At 52.7% G+C, this 21,184-nt stretch overlaps 1 protein-coding gene across 11 annotated transcripts in view; it reads right to left on the bottom strand.

Annotated features, from left to right (window-relative positions):
• CDK20 (cyclin dependent kinase 20) overlaps positions 1 to 20,615 on the bottom strand; it is a 39,043-nt gene extending 18,428 nt beyond the window's left edge. For 6 of the 11 annotated variants that reach the window (XR_009223501.1, XR_009223500.1, XR_009223502.1 and 3 more), the window contains exons 1-10: positions 20,374 to 20,615; positions 19,830 to 19,943; positions 17,468 to 17,677; positions 17,124 to 17,245; positions 16,873 to 16,935; positions 15,767 to 15,890; positions 15,222 to 15,377; positions 7,249 to 7,286; positions 943 to 1,106; positions 420 to 538 (exon numbers count right to left, since the gene is read on the bottom strand). Coding sequence is in view for 8 of the 11 variants with exons in the window: in XM_058566057.1 (XP_058422040.1) it covers positions 420 to 538; positions 943 to 1,106; positions 7,249 to 7,286; positions 15,222 to 15,377; positions 15,767 to 15,890; positions 16,873 to 16,935; positions 17,124 to 17,245; positions 17,468 to 17,677; positions 19,830 to 19,943; positions 20,374 to 20,448 (1,185 nt within the window). In the remaining 3 variants the exon portion in view is untranslated. Of the gene's footprint in view, positions 1 to 419; positions 539 to 942; positions 1,107 to 7,248; positions 7,287 to 13,245; positions 13,853 to 15,221; positions 15,378 to 15,766; positions 15,891 to 16,872; positions 16,936 to 17,123; positions 17,246 to 17,467; positions 17,678 to 19,829; positions 19,944 to 20,373 lie in introns of those variants that run through there. The other 5 variants (XM_058566058.1, XM_058566061.1, XM_058566062.1 and 2 more) reach the window with 5 other exon arrangements.
• Between the last annotated feature and the right edge of the window lie 569 nt (positions 20,616 to 21,184).

Raw genomic sequence — 21,184 nt, 5'->3', positions numbered from 1 at the left:
GATGACCATGCGCACTCTGCTCGGCCGCCGTGAGAACCCAATGAGACAACAGAGAGGATTCATTATAAGCGCCAACCAAGTCTGAAATACTAGTCAAGTTATCATGGTTTTAACACTTAGTTTGCCTGTGGGGGTAACTAAAAGCTGCAATTATCCGGGCAAAAACGTCCAGGGACCTGGCTTCAGAGGCTGCGCAGCTGAGTCAGGAGCACGTCATCTGCAATCAGTCAGACTGAGTGTCAGGCCTGACCCCACACTTGGCAGCTGAGCCTCTTGCAGGTCAGATTTCTCACCTGTACCTTGGGGCTCCTGCCCCTCACCTCACAAGTCGGCTGCGATGATTAAACAAGATGCTAAAGACAAAAGGCCCAGCAGCACCCCGTCAGTACCCACCCCGGACCCCCAGGCGGCTCACTCACCTCGTGCAGATCCCAGGCACGCACGGTGCCGTCCGAGGACACAGTGCACACCACGGACTCCTCCTGCCCGTCAAACCGGCACTCGTTGGTTGAGATGTAGGCCAGCTCATCTATCTGTCCTGGAAGGGAACACAGACACAGACGCCCGGGACAACAGCCAGTGCTCTCTCTCTCAGGAGCACAGCAGGCGCCGGTTCAGGAGACAGCAGGGGACAGAAGGAGCCAGGCTTTAGACTTACAACTCGGGCTTCACGCCCAGCACTGCCTACCACCCCCAGCCATGTAACCACAAACATTCCCTCCTCTCTTTCTGTTTCTTTCAACTTTGAAATAGATATAACAATCCCTTCCTCACAGGGTTACTGTGAGGATCAAGTGACATAACACAGATATAGGACCCGGCACGGCATGTACTCAAGTGGCATTTTCCAATTCATTGGCTGAAACACCAAACCGCACGAGACTCGACCAAGGAGAGTAAGCAGTGGGAAAGCACACGGCTACCACATTCCCCATCCTGTACCTTTGTGCCCAGCAAGGGCTTTGCAGGTGAAGTCCTTCTCTGGCCGTCCAGATTCCATTCGGAACTCCAGCTCAGATCGGCAGAGATAGTACTGTTTCCACGTCTGTGTGCCCAGGGTCATCTGGGGGGCTCTACATGATGACCAGCGTCTCATACACAGCTGCCTAAAAAACAGACCCACGACCCCAGGCAGGACAGAGCAGTCACTAGAAGGTACTGTGGCATCAACAGGCCTCGCTTTGATTCCTGGCTTCACCGTCTACTAGCTTGGACAACCCACGTTGCCTACACAACCTCCATTTCTCCTGCTATTAAATGGGGATCATGGTGAGATGACACCGAGCAAGTGCTCACCACACGTCAGGTGTAAGTGCTTTTTGTATATCCAGCCAATCCAGCCAGGAAGTAGGTCCTGACCCCCACTCTACCCTGAGAGAGGGTTAAACAACTCACCCAAGGTCACGCGGCTGGAACTCAAGAGTCCACGCTGTTTGAAGTCTCCAACTCTTACTGTTGAACTATTTCTCCCTTCAATTCTGTCAGACCTTCATGTATTTTGTTGCTCTGTTATTAGGTGCATATGTTTATAATTTTTAGATCTTCATGGATTGACTTGTTTATCACTATAAAATATCCTTCTTTGTCTCTACTAACACTTTTTGTCTTAAAGTCTATTTTGTCTGATATTAGCATGGCGATTCCAGCTTTCTTTGCTTACTGTTTACATGGTATATTTGTTTCCATTCTTTTCTTTTCAACCTATTTATGTCTTTGAATATAAAGTATGTCTCTTATACACAGCATAAAGTTAGGTATTTTTTATCCCTTCTGCAAACGTCTGCCTTTTTATTGGAGTGTTTAATCCATATACATTTAATGTAATTACTGATAAAGATAAGATTTACCTATGTCATTTTGCTGCTTATTTCTATGTCTTAGGCATTTTTTCCTCTTTTCTTCTATTACTGCCTTCTTTTGGATTAAATATTTTCTAGCGTCCTACTTTAATTCCCTTGTCATTTCTTAAATCATATATTTTTAAGTTCATAGTGGTTGCCTTGGGGATTACTATTAAAACCTTAACTTATAACAATCTAGTTTTGATTAATATCAACTTAATTTCAATAGTAGTCAAAAACTTTGGTCTATATAGCTCCATTTCCTACCTCTCTCAATTGTGCTGTTATTCTCATACAAATTATTTTTATACATTATATACCTATCAACAGAGACTTATAATTATTGCTTTATACAGTTGTCTTTTAAATCATATAGGTGAAAAACAGTTACAAACAAAAAATACATTTATACTATCTTTTATATATAACAATAGAGTTACTTTACTGGTGTTATTTCTTCATGTGGATTCAACTTACTGTCTTATGTCCTTTCATTTCAATCTGAAAGACTCCTTTAGGATTTCTCACAGGGCAAGTGTACTAGCAACAAACTCTCTGAGCTTTTGTTAATCTGTGAATGTCTTAATTTTCCCCTTCATTTTGCTAGATATAGAATTCTCAGTTACAATCTTTTTCTTTCAACACCTTCAATATGTCATCCCACTGCTTTCTGGGTTCCATGGTTTTTTATAAGAAATCAACTGTTAATGTCACTGGTTCCCTTGTACACGATGAGTTGCTTCTCTCTTAGTGCTTTCAAGATTCTCTGTCTTTTGACTTTCTAGTTTGATTAGAATGTGTCTTGATGTGGAACTCTTTGAGTTTATCCAGCTGCAGTTCATTGAGCTTTTGGATGTGTAAATTAACATTTTTAATCAAATTTGGGAAGTTTTTGGCCATTACTTTTTTAAATACTCTGTTCCTTCTCCCTTTGTCCTCTTATTCTGGGACTCCTATTATGCAATGTTGGTAGGTTGGTGGTGTCCCATAGGTCTCCTAGGCATTGTTCATTTTTCTGCATTATTTCATTCTGTTCCTCAGACTGGATAACCTCCATTGACCTATCTTCAGTTCACTGATTCTATCTCCGGCCTGCTCAAATCTGCTTGTGAATTTTTAATTTGATAGTGTACTTGTCTACTCTATAATTTCTATTTAGTTATGTTTTCAATTTCTCTTTATTGATACTGTCCATTGGATGAGACACCGTCCTCATACCTCCCCGTAGCTCTTTCCACATGGCATCCTCTAGTTCTCTGAATGTACCTAACACAGCTGATTCCAAGCCCTCACTTGTAGGTCCAGTGTCCGGGCCTTCTGGGGGCAGTTCCCGTTGTTTGCTTTGTTTCCTGAGTATTAGCCACATTTCCTTATTTCTTTCCATGCCTTGTAACTTTTGTTGAAAACTAAACATTTTAAATAAGATAATGTGAACTCTGGAAATCTGACCTCCCCTAGGTTTGCTGTTTTTGCTGCCTGTTGTTATTATTGTTTGTTCAGTGACATTTCTGAATGAATTCTGGAGAGTCTGTACTCTTGGTTACATGTGGCCACTGAAGCCTCTGCTCAGTTACATTAGTGCTCACTGATGACTGAACAGAGATTTCTCCAATGCCTGGAACCACTAAGTCTCCCCATTATTGCCAAAGGGCTCATGTGCATGTTGGGGCGTGTGTTCAACACACAGTGAGGCAGCTCTGCCTTAGCCTTCACTTCCTGCTTGCACAAAACTCAAGGTTAGCCAGACACGTGAGCTTAGAGCCTCCTTAGGTCATTCCTGAGTCTGCACATAGCCCTGCACATACACGTGGCCTTCAAGATTCCTAGGAATGTGTCGGAGCTTTTAGATGCCCCTAAAGACATCACATTCTCAGCTTTTCCTTTCAAGCTTTTTGGTTAGCCTACTGTTTGCACAACTGTTGTCCATCGGCTCTGACAGCTGCAAAGCTAAGCATGCATCTATAACGGTTTTAACAAATGCCCCAATGTAAAGGCTTTTCATACTGAGTGAACTCCAACTCAGGCAAGATAAAGAGAGCCTGCATGTGGGGTCTTCCAAGAAACACCACACAGATCAAATAATGACAATTCTCTGGGAATGAGGCTTTGAAGGGTCTCCAATCCCATTCTTCTCCCTCCAGTGACTGCCAGGCTCCTTTCACTATTATTGTGAGCTGTAGGTATTTAAAGCTAACACAGAACTGGAGGGGGGTTATGGGAATAGGGCAAGTGAACACTTGCTGTTCTTACTAAGAGTCAACCATTTTTTCTTGAATAAACACTTCCTAGACTATTACAAGTCTCTGGTTAATTGCCGGAGTTCTGAAAAAATTGATTTTGACAATTTGTGCCAGTTTTCTCATTGCTTTTATGGAGGAAAAAATTTTCAGATGTCATTAATCCACCATTTTCCAAGAACCTGCATTCTTAACTTGTATGTGATGGCTGTCAACTCTATGATAGCACCTCTCTCATAAGGTTGCTGAGGATAAAACGTGAGCTCGTCCACACTGCGGAGAACTAGTGAATCCCTAGTCTGTGGACCCCAAAGTGAGTGAGACGTGGCTCTCACTCTGGGGCACTTTCAGCTCGTGGTTAGGAGGAGGATGAGCAAAACTGAAATTTAGGGGAGAAATGCTACGCCTCATAAGGGGCAGCTGATGGTGCCGTGGGAGCTGAGCACAGGGAGAGCGACGTCTGGCTGGGCGAGGGTTAGGGAGGCTGCACGACAGAGGCTTCAGCAGTTACAGTCCCCAGCGCTGAGGCGGCAGCGCATGGCTCCAGTCCAGCACTCACAGCTCACAGAGCACACAAATGAGGTCAGGTGGGAGAGGAGTGGCTCACAGCCCACAGCCTGAACAAGGACAACACAGAGTCTCTCTCCACCACGGCTCGTGCACTCACAGAGCACCTACGTGCCAGGCTGTGTGCGAGACCTTCTAACACACTGAGAAGATTCCAGGGCCGTGCGCTTGCTGAAACTCTGCTCCTTCCACCAGGAGTAGCACACCGGCAGTTGTGGGCAGAACATACCCCCAGATTATTCTGTTTGGCCTGCACAGGATTGGCCTACGTGAACCAGCTGCCAACACTTAAAAATCAGGAGATTTCACATAAAAACCGGGTAAAAGCAGAAGTCTAGCTAGACCGAACCCAAATTCCCACCTGGAAACGTGTCTGGAGCCACACAGAGCTGTACCTTTAGACAAGAATGAGCTCTCAGCTACACCACGGTCTTCATCATCCTTTTTATCTCCTGGACTCTGAGGCTGAGTGTTGTTGCCTCATATCATCATTCCTATGCTGTTGACTTTCTTTTAGTTGAAATAAGAGAAAAGGGAAATTTCTTGTACCCATATCTCAATCTATATGGTGTGAAAATAAACACTAGACCAAGAAAATGATGTGGTTTAAGAGAAAGGGGAGAGGGCACATTTCTTTGTGGAAGTAAAGTCTATTTCTATATATTTAAGGCCATTATACATCAAACCATAGGTAGGACCCACAACCAATATTCAGAAGAGATAAAGAGACCAAATGATTTGACCAAAAAAAAGGCAGACTGTCAACAAAGTTGAAGTATGAATATGAATAAGGTACATGATACAGCTCGGAGACACAACGATGTATCAAGTGAAAGATACTGTGGAACCAAAACCTTCCACAGAGAGCAATTAATAACAAAACAATCTATCGTACACAACAGAAATTGTGTACCTTAAATAAAGGCAAGTATTTGCAATTTTACTTTTAACCAAAAAGCTAATGCTTAGTGTGCTGAAGAAATGGCAGCATTTAAAAGGTTATGAAGCATTTAAAAAAGTGACTTGCAGCATTTTCAATTACAATTATAAAGTACAGATTAAAAATATATGACGAGTTAACCATGTTCACTTACTGTGTCCATAAGAACTTCTATGGGCCTGCAGAGCCTTTGGACCTGGTACCATGATAGACACAGCATCAGAAGTGACACATGCACGTGACCACAGGTGATGATGCTCCTGGAACGCTGCTGTCCCAGCTCCAGAAACATAAACCCAGTGTTTTTATAAGAACACAGGTCAACGATACAATCCCAAGGAGTGACTTTATGCTAAAAAAGTGTAGCACCAAACACCACGATACAGTAATGCCTGAAAACCTGTTGATGCCTTGGCTTGCAGACGGCCGAACAACCTGCCTGAGGAACCTGGAGGCCCAGCGTGGTAACAAGACACACGTGGAGGTTAGGTGACAGGCCCTGAAGAAACAGACTTGCTCATGTCACTCAAATGGAAATTCCTACCCAGCTTCTCAGCAAAGATGAGAACAAAGACTAGGGTTTAGGGTTGGCATCCCACCCATTTAACATGTGAACACTGCTCTGTGAGGACTTCCACAAATAGTTACACCCATCCGTGAGTCAATTCATTTGTTCTCAGTGACACAATGTCTTTGAGAATCACATTTGGCAAGACATAATCTTGTCCACTTACCTACAGAGAAATGAATTTCCAGAACTGAATGTTCTATCTAGAGTACTTTCCCCAAATTGTAGAGGCAAACAGCGAAATCTAATAAAAGTTCTTTGACTTCAAAACTGACTAGAGATTAACATCGTTTTTCAAACTGATATTATTAGCAATAAAAGTGAGTGAAAAGCAGCAAACAATGCTGTATGATACTGAAAACTAAATATGGCAAGAATGGCATTCCAGAATTCTCAAATATTTCAATGCACAGTTATCCTAAAAATAAAAACCATCAAGCAAAGGTTCCCCCCATGTTTGGAAGACCCTTCATGTGCAAACAGCTGTTCTCCATCATGAGTGACTAAAACTAAACACAGCTCCTGGCTGACAGTCAAAGCTACAGTCTGTCCCGTACGCAGCAAGAGGCAGAAGATGTGACACTCCTATCTTGGCACAAAAAAAAAGACGTCAGGTTCCAAAAGAGGAATGAATAGGAAAGAAAATTTTAATAATTTAATGATTAAAATATTTTATTTTCAACTTTAACTTTTCGAGTTTTATTTTTTTTAAGTTCTAATATCGTACGTGCTTATATAGCTGTGTTGTTACCCCAAAGCTGAATTCAAATAAAAGTGGTTTATCTGTCTGTTGACTTGTCTTTCTTCAGCCAGCTGCACTCATTTGCTGCACCTTGCTGCCCCTGAGTTTGGTCCCCCTGCCTTATACCAACCTCCCACTTGATTAATAAAATCTCCTATATTTTCATATACTATAAAAAAGAGTCTTACACCCCAATGAGGGAAGAGTTTCCTGCTGGTAGGGGCTGTGGATTGCCCCTTCTTGTGCACTCAACAGAGCCAGAAACGCAGCGAGTGCTCACAACCTTATCCAGTGCACCCATCTTCCCTATGCAGGACACGCTCGGAACCGTGTTTGGCTCTCCCTTCACTCACCTCCACAGCTCCTTGGTCTTTGAAACCTCATTCCAGACCTAGAACAAGAGGGGAGAGAAGAGAGAACGTGGTCAGTGAACATGCAGTTAGCACTGGCCTGCCAGGCCCTGGGAGAGGAAGAGCTAAATCAGACCCAGTGCCCGCACTCAAGAAAACTCACCCCGGGGAATTAGACACATTCAGACAACCCAGTAAAAACCACCAAACAATGAGTGAGAACCGAGGGAAGGACCAACTCAGTGGGGCCACAGGGCTCAAAAGTGATACTGATCAAGAACCGAAGGATGAGTAGCTGTCCTCAAAGAGAACGGCTGAAGCATTCCAGGGAGAGAGAGAAGTGCCTGGGCAAAGACTCAGAGGAGTAAAAAGGTGGTGAGTAATCTGCCTTAATTAGAACACAAGGTTCCAGGAAAAGGAGACGGAGACAGCCTTAGATCAACTCCCAAAGGTTGTAACAGCAAAACCAGTGAGGAGCTACTTGAGGACTGTGAACAGAAGAAAGGCGGGTCAGACTGTGTTTTAGGAAGATCACTCTGGCTGCTGTAAGAAGGGTTGGAAATGAGGGCCGAGCAGCAGGCCCCGAAGAAGGCTGCTACAATGGAGGGAAGTAAGGCGCTGGCCAAGGGCAGGTCCCAGACATGCCAAGACGGTGGCACGGAACAGCTGCCCAAAGGGGGGCACCACGTGGACCCTGCTCCCACGAACTGCTCTCTGCAGAAGTATTTGGAAGAGACTCGGGATGGCCCTGGAATGGGGATCAGAGGACCATGCCTCGCCTTCCCTCAGGCCCACGCCTGCATCCTGGAATTTCCTGGCCTCCCCAGCTGGGGCACCCTGGATTCTGGAGCCTCACAGCTTCAGTAGGAACCACTCTGGAGCTTTCTGTGGCCCAGCCCACTGAGGGTCCCATCCCAGAAACGTGGCTTTCCAGGCCCTGTCAGAAGCAAAGACCGTCCTCTCTGAGCCCAGACTCCCACTTCCACAGCCCTCGCTCATCCACTAGATCAAAGTTTCTCAGCCCTTAAGAAGTCTTTTTGGCTGGAATGTAAAGTTTATATTTCGCAAAATCAAACCAAGCAAGAAAATTTATGCATTTTCCCTTTCTATAGTTCCCAGTGCAAAACCCAAATGAGATCTTATTTCCCAATTACAGAATTATAATGCGTAATATAATCTGCAAGAGATGCTACCCACCTTTCGGGATCCCTCTGTTAGACCCTGGCCTTCACAACAACACTGTGAGGCAGGATTATTGACCTCCTCTCACCTAAGAGGAGACTAGGACCTGGAGACGCTGCTGCTATCAAGGCATATAAGGCACCTCCCGTTCAAACCCTGCTCCTCTGCTATTCCCAGCTGCTGCTGACAAACAGCCAGAGCTCCCACTCCAGCTTGGTAGCGGACTGACTACCTGGGCGACCTTGGACAGCGCACTCACTGTGTGATACTCGCTTTCCTTACTGGTAAAAATGGGGATGAAAACCCAGTATTTTACTTGATACATTTAAAATTACAATTACAGAATTCAGGTAAAGATCTATTTATCAATCAGGTGAAGATTTATTAATCTTTTTATAACGATATAATGAATTTTAAAAGTAAAAATATTCATTCACTCAACAAATATTGACTGAGAGTACACTAAACGTCAAGGCATACAGTGGGTGCTGGAGATACAGTGATGCAAAGGACAAAATCGCTGCTCCTAGGAAGGAGTCTAGAGGGGAAAGCAGACACTCGACAACCATTTAGCTACAGCGGTGCCGAGTCCCAGGGAGGAAAAGCTCACAGCATCTGTTACATGGGCGAAGCGCCCATCACACTAATGCCCTCGACAGACAGCGAGTGCGCACAGCGAGGACGGGCGTGCGAATGGTTGGGAAGCGACAGCCCTGAGCCCACAGGAGGAGGTGCCACTCCCAGGCAGAGCGGGGGCACGGCTTCCCAGAATATTCCAGAAGACGAGGGAGGGGAGACAAAACCGATCTGAGGGATGAACCCTGATGCCACGGCGCGCGCATCTTGTTCACTGGGTCAGGACAGACGGGTGGACAGACGGACCGCGGGGTGGAGGCTTGCAGAGCGACCGCTCCAAAGGCCGCCGAGGTCACACCGGGGCCACGAGCGCCCTCTGTCGATCACAGATCCAGGAAGCCCGACGCCCCTCGAAGACGGGGAAACTGAGGCCCCGAGGAGACGCGCCGGCCGCACACCTAGTGACCATGCGCCCAGCCCTGCCTCAGCCCGGGACAGGGCGCGCTACCTTGTCCACCTGGGCGGCACAGAGCAGGTCTCGGGCCCCCAGGAAGGAGAAGACATGCAGCAGCTCGTACGAACCCAGCTGGAGTCCCATAGCACCTGCTGCCCCGGCCGGCTCCGTCACGCCACGCCTTCGCCGTGCTTCCGCCCCGCAGACCGCATCCTCCCAGCCCACCGCACTTCCGCCCCACTCAGCCAATCCCCGCCCACCCGCCGCGCTTCCGCCCCGCTCAGCCAATCCACGCCCAGCTCAGCGCGCTTGCGCCCCGCTCAGCCAATCCCCGCCCACCCACCGCTCTTCCGCCCCACTCAGCCAATCCCCGCCCACCCACCGCGCTTCCGCCCCGCAGGCCAATCCCCACCCACCCACTGCGCTTCCGCCCCGCTCAGTCAATCCCCGCCCACCCGCCGCGCTTCCGCCTCGCTCAGCCAATTCCAGTCCACCCGCTGCGCTTCCGCCCCACTCAGCCAATCCTCGCTCACCCACCGCACTTCCGCCCCGCACGCCAATCCCCGCCCACCCACTGCGCTTCCGCCCCGCTCAGCCAATCCTCGTCCAACCACCGCACTTCCGCCCCGCAGGCCAATCCCCGCCCACCCGCCGCGCTTCCGCCCCGCTCAGCCAATCCCCGCCCAACTCGACGCGCTTCGTCGCATACAATAGCCAGTCAGCCGCGCTTCTCCGTGGCCCTTTACTTGCCCCCGACTTTTCCTTTGGCTGCTGGCCCAGACCCTCGCCCCCCCCCTTATATTGACATTCACCTTCGCCCTGTCCCTGTTCTTCATCCTCGTCTTGACCCCACTCTGACCTCCGCCCTTGCACCGACCCTCACGTTGGCCATTGCAGTGGCCCTGACCCCAGCACCCCCTGAGCCCTTGCCCTAGTGCTGGCCCTGCCCCTTGAGCTTGGCCTTGCCAATGAATGTGCCCTGTCCTCCATCTCGACCTCACCTTTCCCGCTCTCTCAACCTGGCCTTTGACCTGGACCTCTCATTTTCCTGGTTTGGGCCTAGCCTTCACCCTGACCCTGGTCCTGACACTGGCCCTTATTCCAACCCTGACCCGACTCTCTTCCTCAACTTCACCCTTGCCCTGATCATCACCCCTGACCTCACTAGCATCTGCGATCTACCTCTACCCTTGTTCCTACCCTCACCTGACCCTGACACTCACCTGCACCCTGAACTTCGCCCTGGCCCTGACCCTTACTTTCACAATCACCTTCACAATGGCCCTCAGCCTCCCTCTTACCTTGGCACTGGCTCTTGCCCAAGCCCTGGCCCTAAACCTGGTGCCTCCCTTCCCATGGCCTCTGCCCTGGCCCTCACCCTACCCTTGGCCCTGACCCTGGACCTCACTCTGGACTTGGTCCTGGCCAAGTTCATATCAGCGTTAGTGTAAGGGTGAGGGTCATGATGAGGTTCAAGGTCAGAGCAGGTGAGGGTCACAGTCAGGGTGATGAGGGTCAGAATCAGAGTGAGGGTGAGTGTCCAGTGCAGGGTAAAATTCTGTGTTAGGTTAAGGGTCAAGATGAGAGAGAGGTCAGGGTCGTGGTCAGTGTCAGAATCAGGCTCAAGGTCAAGATCAGTGTGAGGGACACTTTAGGGCAAGGGTTAGGCTCAAGGTCCAGTTGAAAATCAGTGTGTGTCAAGGTCAGGATCAGGGTCAGTGAGAGGCTGAAGGTCAGGGTTAGGATGCTGGTCATTGTCAAAGTGAGATAAGATTGAGAGTTGGATTCAAGTTGACAGTGAATGCCCAGTCCTGGGTAAGATTCAAGGTCAAGGTGAGGGTGAGGGTGATGTTCAGGATTGGGGTCAGCGTCCAGTTCAGGATCAAGATAAACGTGAGAATAATGTCAAGGTCAATTAAAAGTCAACATGTTTGTTTTCTGTTGCTGCTGGAACGAATTGAGACTCCTCTCTCCCTCGTGCATGGGCGCATGATTACGTTGAGCCAACCTGCATAATCCAGGGTACCCTTTCCATCTCCAGGTCTGTCCCCTTAATCACATCTGCAAAGTCCCTTTTGCTATGGAAGGCAACATGTTCATAGTTTAGCACATGGACTTCTTTGGGGGGCCATTATTCCACCTACCACAGAGGGTCAGAGTTAAGTTTATAATCCAGGTCAGGTTCAAGATTAAGTTCAACGTGAGGATGGGTCAAGATGAGGGCCAAGCTGACGCTGAGGGTCACCATAATGAAGGTCAATGTCAGTGTGAAGTTCAATTTCAGGGTCAGGGTCCAGGTCAGGTCCAAGGTCATGATGTGATTAGGGTGAGTCAATGGTAACAGCCAAGTGTGAGTCCAGGTTCTGCTAGAGGGTCAGTGTTAGGATGAAGATGAAGGTCAGGGTGAAATCGAGATCTGAGTCAAGGTCAGTGTCAGGGTCAGAGTCATGTCAGGGTTAGTTCTGGGATGCAGACTCGCCTCTAGTTTCAGCTAGAGTGGACGGTGTAGTCCAGGGTCAGGATCAAGGCAAGTCAAGGTTAGGGTGGCTCAGTACCATGCTCCTTGTCAAGGCGGGGATTCAGGCTGGGGCAGGGTGAGGCAGAGGGTCAGAATCAGACCGAGGGTGGTGAGTGTCTAACTCATGAGTGTTCTGAGTCAGCATCAGTGCGAGAGTCGTCACTGCCAAGAGCATGTCAAGGTCAGTGTGAGGGTCAGGTTAACGGTCAGCATCAGGGCCAGGGTCATGACAAGCACCATGCAAGATGAATGTCAACTAGAGGGTCAGTTGAGGCGAAGGTGAGGGCCAAGTTCACGGACAGAGTTAAGTTCTAGGTCAAGTGGGGTCAGAGTCAGGGTGAGGGTCAGGGTCAATATCAAGATCAAGATCAGGTATGGGTCAGTAAGGTTCTGGCAAAGAATCGGGTGAGGCTTACAGTGAGTGTATAAGCCAGAGTCAGAGTGATGAGTAAGGGTCAGGTTAAGTGTCAGATTTGGGGTGGGTGTCAGGTTCAGTGAAAGCTCAAGGTCAAGGTGAGGGTTAGGGCCTTGTGTGAGTGGGGTTGGCTGAGGGTCAGTGGTCAGGGTGTGGGTACAGGCTCACATTTATGTGGAGGTGAGAGCTACCAGAAATTGAGCTGGGCCGGAGCTCAGAGTCGACAGAGGTGGCTGGAGAAACCGGCAGAGGCCAGACCCTCAAAACATCTTTAAAGACACATGAGACAGTCAGACTTCTCCCGGAAGCAACCCCTGGAGTTTACTGTGCTTTGTATTCCCTCTAGAGCCTGGAGGGCAGTGACTGTGGCAGCGTTAGTCGCCTGTGTCCTCAGTGCTTACAGAAGTTTATCCACATGGAGCACAAAACAAACACTTTAAGAATGAAAGATTGCTAAGAAGCTTTTATTAGTCTGTGTGTTTTCGTCTAGCCCTGAACCAATACCACATCCTCTGTTGTTACAGCCCTAGGAGAAGTCCTGGTATCTGACAGGGTAAGTCCTTCCATCGTTTTTCTCCTCTTCTCCTGCCTCTGTTTCTGCTGCCTCCTCTCAACCTTTTCATTTCCATACATACTTTTGAATCGGCTTATCAAATTATTAAATAAGAAAAACAAGGGCTGGTTGAGACTGTATTGGGATTTACTGAATTAACAAATGGGTTCCAGGAACGCCTGTCTCCTTTGCTCTGGATCTGAGTAAGGTGGTGGCTTACACAGTAAGTGTAGGCCACTGCCCTTGACACGAACAGAAAGGCAGACACCAGGCAGAACTACTTGCGGTTTTTATAATAAATCTCAAAACTGAACTAGTGTTTAACGTCTCTGAGAACAAAACCAAACAAAACCTCCCTTCCTGCTTACGTTTCCGACACGAGGACATGACACTGCGATGCCCCGATGGCTCCACCAGGACAGGCCCTGACCAGGAAGCCAGCACCTGGAGAAGCAGTACCACGGCGGGCTCGGCAATGGAGCTCCTGTCTCTGGGGGGTTAGTCAGCACACAGATGGGAGGCCGACACATGGCCTGGGTCTCCTCTGCTGGGCCTGGATGACCTCGTCGCCTGGCTGGGAGCAGAACCAGGTATGAAGTGGGTCCTGTGTGGCCACGGGGCAGCTATGGAGGAGGTCGAATCAGGCTGGAGCAGAGGAACAAGAGGCCCGGATGGTCCTAGGGGCAGGCTGGTGGGGCCTAGGCCAGCATCTCAGCCCTCCGGGATGAAGGGCCAAATCAGCTCTGGATTCAACAGCGACTCCTCGAGAGGCCGGTCCACGTGGAAGTCATGGACGTGGGGGGTCCCCGAGTGGGCCTTGGGTGCAGGCCCCTCTGGGCGCTGGGGAATCGGCAGCTCTGAGGGGTGGGCAGGCAGGGGAGCTGTGAAGAAGTACTGGTGTAGGAGAGCCTGGGGGTGGCAAGCAAGGAACAGCAGAGGGAAACCAGTCACCTCCCATCCCCGTCTCAGCTCACTTCCCTCTGGGGGGACGTGAGCACTGCCCCGCAGAAGCTCATTCCTCCATCTGCTCATGCGCTCAGCTGACTCCAGCATGTCTGAGTGCTCACCGTTCGAGCACTGTTCCAGAGGACAGAACCTGCCTTCCTGAAGTTCTCCACATAGCCGGGGTGGGGATAACAGACAAGATAAAGAAGCGGGATAGACAGTGTGGCAGATTAGTGCTGTGGAAAGAGAAAGCACCATGGGCACGAGGAGTAGTGGAGGCTGCAGGCCTCAACAGTGGTGAGGGGAAGCCCGGGGTGGGGGGGGGTGGCGCTCGAGCAGAAACCTGAGAGGTGAGCGAGAGAGGCCAGGGACGGAAATGCACAGACCCCAGGACATGGAGGGGCCTGGGGCCCAAGGGGAGTAAACAAGAGGGACGGGAGCTGGCAGGGTCAGAGAAGTGACAGCCCTGAGCATGTGAGGCCTGTGAGCCACTAGGACCTGGGCTCCTCCACTGAAAGGAAGCCACAGGAGGGCCCTGCAGAGGAGGCTGTGACGGCCTGCCTGGACAAGGCCGCTCTGCCAGGTGAAGGAGACACTGAATGGGCAGGAGGAGAAGCAGACTCTGGGAGGCAGTGGCGGGGTGGTGGCTTAGACTGGGGGCAGCATTTCGAAGGCACTGCTGACATGGGGACTTACCAGGGGTGTGCATGAACACAGGCTGCCGGTGCCAAGGGTGGGGAGGGGAGGGTGGCCATGACGCCAGATGGACAGGCGCACCCGACAAAGGCCCTGACACCATCAGCCCGAGGTCCTTCCCCTCCTTCCCTGCCTCCCAGCCATGACCCACCTGTCCTGGGTCCTCCTCTCCAGGCCTCTGCTCATCGTGTCTCTTAGGAAGACACCTCCCCTATTTAACCTGTGCTCCTCCAGGAAGCCTCGTGCGACCCAAAGTCAGTCCCAGCCTCCCTCCTGCAGCTCCCACAGCCTGGCCACCCTGCCTCACGGCAGGGTGGAGACCACACGGGGCCAGGGCCCAGGACGATGCCCGACACCCGCTGGGTGCTGAGTAAACACTCGTTAAAGGGATGAAGGGATGCAGGAGCCAGTCACCAAAGACCCGGAGAGGCGCCCTTCTGCGAGGTGGGCACACCCTTCCAACGGGCCACCCCCTGCCGGCCTGCAGGCCGTCTGGGACCTGCTCACGAGAGAGGCACCTGCTCCTCACCCCGTTCTCTGGGATTCTGGTCCCAACCCATCACAGGCTCTGAGGGACCTTGACCTGCTGGGTCACCTGAGCATGAGTGGGGAGGGTCAGAGCAACGGGGTCCCCTACCTGGGAGGCCGAGATGCGCCGGCATGGAGGGTATAGAAGGAATTGCCCCAGCAGGTCCAGGGCCTGAGGAGAGGCGTCGGGCAGCACCTCCTCCAGGGGCACAGGCGCCTGCTCCTTGAAGGAGATCTTGTTGTAGTCGGGCAGCTCCGTGATCTCCTGAAGAGAAGCGGGTACGTGGGGGACAGCACCCATGTCAGTTCTCACTCGCGGGTGCCCGCCCTGCTCTGGCAGTCTATCACTTGTGTCTCCATGCAGGCACTCAGTGCCTCCTCCTCCCTCACCCTCTCAGTGCCTGCTCCCTGCCCAGCTTGGAGAGAACTGCATGTGTGCTGGGGACGGGTGGGAAAGGACAGAGACAGGACCTGGCCCTCCCACCTCCAGCAGCGCCGGGAGGGAGGGGCCCCTGAGTGGGCCAGGACAGTGGTCTGGGAGGTCAAGGAGGGCAGGGGCCATGAGAGAGAAGGTGCAGGGGACAGGAGTCACTAGCTGCTGCAGGGAATGGAGGACACCTGCCCCCACCCCTCCCGACCACGGGCCCTGCAAACCGGCCAGACTTGAGGGCTGGGGGTGCCCAAGATGCGAAGCACACAGCAAAGCTGTTCAATGTCATTCTCCCCTGGGAAAAGGGGGGACCCGTTCAACAGCTCCCCCAGGATGCAGCCCACAGCCCTGTGGATATAGAATCCAAATAGATCCATTGCCTCACACCGTGGACACAGGTCTCCCCACAACAGCTCCATCGCCTCATACCACGGATACAGGTACACAGATCTCCCCACACCAGCTCCATCACCTCACACCATGGACACAGGTCTCCCCACACCAGCTCCATCGCCTCACACCACGGATACAGGTCTCCCCACACCAGCTCCATCGCCTCACACCACGGACACAGGTCTCCCCACACCAGCTCCATCACCTCACACCATGAACACAGGTCTCCCCACACCAGCTCCATTCCCTCACACTGTGGACACAGATCTCCCCACACCAGCATCCGCACCGCACACTAGGGTCAAGCACCTACAAAGTAGCCTAGAGGCTTGATACCCAAGAATACAGACCCCCAAACAATCAGAGACCTCAAGCATAGAGCATAGAGCATATCCCACTCACCAAAGAGCTCTCGAGCCTCAACTCTAGAACATGCAGCAACCCCTCTACAACCCTCAACCTTCTCAGAGCCTCACATTCTGGGACACACAGTGCCCTCCTCACGTTCTGGGGCAGACCTCCAAACAGCCCCAGAATCTCAAACTCTTAGGCACGTACAAACCACCCTACCCCCAATAAAGGCTCAGAGCCTTCATATCCAGGGACCCAAGCCTCTGGATAGCTCAGGGACACTGCATCCTGGGATACAACCCCCTGCGTACCAGCTTAGATGCTCCACGCCTCAGACCACCTCTCCCATCCCAGCCCAGAAGCTTCCCACTGGGACAACCACTTGGATCCCACTCAGCTCAAAGATGTCATGGAGAGAAACACTAATCCCAAACTCCTCAGAGACACCCTAACCAGGGAAGACAACCTCAAGGCAACCTAGAGCTCACAGCAGGAAAACTCCCCAAATGGCTTAGAGACCTCAAAGCTCAAGGGGAAGAGTAACTCCATGACCCACACTCCCCCTTGCCCAGCCCACAGATCTCACCACAGATCCACACCCTCGTCATACTGGCGGGCACCATACAGGAGCTCGGGGGCTCGGTACCACCTGTGAGGAAGAGGGTGGGCGGTCACAACCAGGTCACTGGTCTGACAGGAAGCCCAGAAGGTCACCCTGGCCCCCACACCAGCCCCACGAGCACTGTCTGGACAGGAGGTCCAGAAGCATCTCTTCCCCAGCAGGAGGTTTGGGGCCTGTCCATTGCCACATCCTGCCTGGGAAGTGGTCCTCCCTACCTGGTGGCCACCTGGTGTGTGTAGAGGCGGCTGCTGTCTGGGGAAAAGACCCGGGCCAGACCAAAGTCTGCTATCTTTAGCTGGCCTGAGGCACTGATGAGCAGGTTGGCTGGTTTCAGGTCCTGAGGGTACCAAAGGAGGCATTAGTTCCTCCAGAGCCCCCAGAGGACCTCAGAACAGGATGGCTTGCCAGGCTAAGGACCTGGGTCAGCCTAGGACAACACCTCCTCCAGGGCCACACCCCTGGCCCCTTACCCACAGGCCCTGCCCCCACGTCCCCCCTCTGACCACGCCTTCTTCAAGGCTGGCCCACTCCCAGCCCAGCCAGCCCCCCAGGCCCTAACCCGGCCACTGCTGGAACTGACTCGATGCACAATGTTGTTGGCGTGGCAGAAGGCGACACCCTTGAGCAGCATCTGTAGGTAGCTCTTGACCTGCGCCTGGGCCAGTGGCCTCTGGGCATGGCGCACCACCTCGGCCAGATCAGACAGCATGAACTCGAAGGCCAGCACGAAGCCTGCGCCATGTGGGAACACGGCCTTCAGCTGCACCACCTGTGGAGGGCATCCTATCACCCCCGACTCACAGCTCAGACCCTCTCTGGGACCTCAGTCCCTGCCCTGCCAGAGGACCAGGCAGCCAGAGAAGTGACACAAGATCTGGACTCAGAACCAGGGAGCTCGGAGCTCTCTTGTTGCTCCCCTCTCCCGAGAGAAGGCAGGACCCCACTCTAACGCTCCACGAACACTCAGGGAAAAGGAGGTCTAAAGAAGGCCACTTAGGGCAGGGGCTGGTCCCCCACCCAGCCCAGGAACCAGAAAATCACCTGGTCACACACACGCACGCACACACACACAAGCACAGGTTTCCTCCAGTTTCCTCTAGGGCCATTAAACCCCAGCACCGAGAGAAGGCACCAGCAATCACAACTCCTCAGCACTGGGACAGCTGGAGACACATCACGTATACTCCCTGAGGGCACACGGGGCCAGAGGGGCTGGGCTGCACAGCAGTGAGCAGGAGCAAGGGCCGGTGGGTCCTGAAGGATCTTATGGAGCTCAAAGCACAGAGGGACAGATGACTGACAAACGAGCAAACCAACCAGCGGGGTAGGTCCTGGTTCCGATGAGGACAGAGGAGAAGAGAGGGGTGGGGTCGGTTATGCAGGGATCTGGGAAGGAGCTCTGGGCAGGGGGCAGCAAGCACAAACCCCAGAGGAAGAAAAGGAAGGAGGCTGGAGGGACATGTGCCGGTGGAGTCGTTTAGGGGAAGGACGTCTGCTCTCTTCTCTGCTCCCAGAGCCTAGACAGTGCTTGTCATCAAAGAGTCGCTTAAGAAGTTGTGTTGAATGAATGAGAGGAGAGGCTGGGGGCGGGCAGGAGCAGATGGTGACAGTGAAGAGAAGCCACAGGGGCTTTTCCAGCTAGGCAGTGGTGTGGACGATCTCATTTACATTTGTTGACAGGGTGGGGGCAGCAGCCGGGGCTGCCGTAGCTGTTTGGTGCAAGGTGACGGTGGCCTGGGCCAGGGTGAAATCTGGAGTGTTTTAAAGATAGAACCTTCAGGCCTGCTGATCCACAGGACTCGGGCCCATGTGACCAGCCTCCTTCCGGGCCCTCCGCCTCTCCCACACATGGGCTGTCAGCAAGCCCTCTGACTTTCCTCAAAAAACAAGAATGGCCTTATTGCTGGTTTTCTGACTTAGAAGGTAGTGCACGATCATTTTACAGAATGGAACACACACATAAATTCAGATAATATACAAAACTGTAAAAAAGAAAAGAAAAGAAAAGAAAAATCCTATCACATATAGTCACCTTAAAGTATATTCCACCAGACTTTACACTAGATATGGCACAGGCAAGCACACCTTCATAGATATACATAGTATTTTCATACAAAACCAGGAAGACACATGCAGTTTTATAACATGCTTTTATCACCCAATCTATCAGGGACATCTCCAGAGGATAAGGAACAGTCCGAGTATCACCCACCCTTGGGACTCCCCAGGAAGTCAAGCAGTTCTCTACTGCTGACATGGACAAGAGAGAGTCCCAGGAAGAGAATGAGGCTGGGGGTGTCAGCTGTCCCTCCTCCCAGTCCCATCACAGCACAAACCATGCCAGGTGGGCCCTGCACCCTCTGTCCATCTCCCCCACCCCACTTAAGTCCTCAAGAGCTGGGTCGGGCTGCTTTTTCTCCGCATCACCAGTGCCCAGCACAGGGCAGAGGCTACCCGAGGCCCCAAGTTTAGTTAAAACATGCTGACTCCTCAATCAGACCTGGGTCAAAGCCTCCAGGGACCAGGTGAGGGTTGTGAGCTGGTGGCTGAGCCTCCTCCCCTGGCCTGAGAGACGGAGATCCTGAAACCTGCCTTGCAGAGTAACAGAGAGGACTCAGGGGACAATGTACGCGTGGCAGTTAACTCAGCCTGCAGATCATAACAGGAATTCAATAGGTGGCAGTTATGATTATCACTAGAAATCACTGTTTCGAGAAAAAAGGGTAAGTTAGTGAATGATGCATGAACAACTATACGAAGAAATAAGTGGGTGAATGAGAGAGGGAATGAGTGAGGGTAAAAGTGGACAAAAAATGAGTCAGCGAGAGGTGAGGAGAGACGTGGGCGAGCAGAGTGGGTGCGGCCCCCAGAGCAGAGAGAGCGGAGGAGGGCGGGCGCCTCCGAACCCGCGCCCCACTCACATACTGACTGTCCTCGATCTCCTGCAGGGCCTTGATCTCCCGCAGGGCCTGGTTGGGGATGCCGTCCTCCAGCCGCCGCAGGGCCACCTTCTTGAGGGCAACGATCTCTCCAGTCTGTGCGGACAGAAGGCAGACACTGCCGCCCCATCCCCGGCCGGGAAAGCAGGCGAGAGGACGAGAAACGCGCCACCTCGGCGGGACGCCGGGGCCTGAGGCTCTCTGGGGGAGGAAAGCGCCCCCACCCCGCTCTGGAGGGAAGTCAGGGCCAGCCCGGCACCCAGCGGCCGCGGCGCTGGGCACTGAGCTCAGAGACATCCACGCCACGCTCCTGGGGCACACTCGCGGGACGACCGCTGTAGCGTCGCTGGTGGGTGGGCAGCTGGCCGCAACCTGGACGCCCCCACTGAAGGGGGCAAGAGTGGTGGGCGCACCCCCCACGGAGCAGGGAGGCGGGCAGGCCGGCGCAGCGGCCCAGCGTGGCCCGGACACCGGCAGGGAAGAACGGAACCGGGGGAGGTCGGGGGGGGCCGCGGCCTCGGCTCACCTCCACGTGCTTGGCCTTGAAGACGATGCCGTGCGCGCCCTCCCCGATGCGGCCCAGGATGCAGTACTGCTCCATCGCGCGCGGCCCGGGACCCCGACCCCGCTCCCCGCCAGCCGCCCCGCCTCCCGCGCCCGGACGCGGCTGCCTAGCAACCGGGCGGCGCCGAGCGCCGGGCCGGGCGGGGGGGACGGAGGGGACGCGCCCGGGCGCCCTGGCCCCGTCCGCGCCCCGCCAGGCGCCCGCTGTCACCTCGCGGCGCGCTTCGTTCGGGGACACTCTCCCGCGCGGCGACAGCGCCAACGTCGGACCGGGAGCGACGCGGCCCCACCCTTCTCCGCGCCGCCGACGTCACGTGACGAGAGACGCAGGGGCACGCGGAGGGCGGGGCCGCGCAGGCAGGGCGGGGCCTGCAGCTAGGGGCGGGGCCACGCGGGCGCGGGGCGGTGCCGGCTCCTCTAGGAGCGCGCCGGGCTCCCCACGTGTAACTAGGGGTGCCTGCTTCAACGACACGCGGGTGTCCTTTTCCACATATGAGACCCAGGGCCGATGATGATGAAGGGAGACGGATCCCGGGCTGCGTTGTGGAGGGAGAGTTAATGGGGCCTCCCTTATGGAAGGTCAATTGGCAGGGTATGGAGATAGCTTTTAAAAAGTGCAAACTCTGCCCCAGCAAGTCCATCTCTAAGGCTTCTCATGAGGAAATATTGGGAGGAATTTGCAGCCTGAGTGATTTTTAAGAAGTGCCTACCATCAAAGGATGTTGACAAAAAACACAAGTAGCTCTTGAATTTCTGAAAAGATGCTCAATCTC

This window comes from Diceros bicornis, chromosome 22 (genome assembly GCF_020826845.1).
Source record: "Diceros bicornis minor isolate mBicDic1 chromosome 22, mDicBic1.mat.cur, whole genome shotgun sequence".
Taxonomy (NCBI): Eukaryota; Metazoa; Chordata; class Mammalia; order Perissodactyla; family Rhinocerotidae; genus Diceros; species Diceros bicornis.
This window is presented reverse-complemented; position numbering and strand designations above follow the sequence as displayed.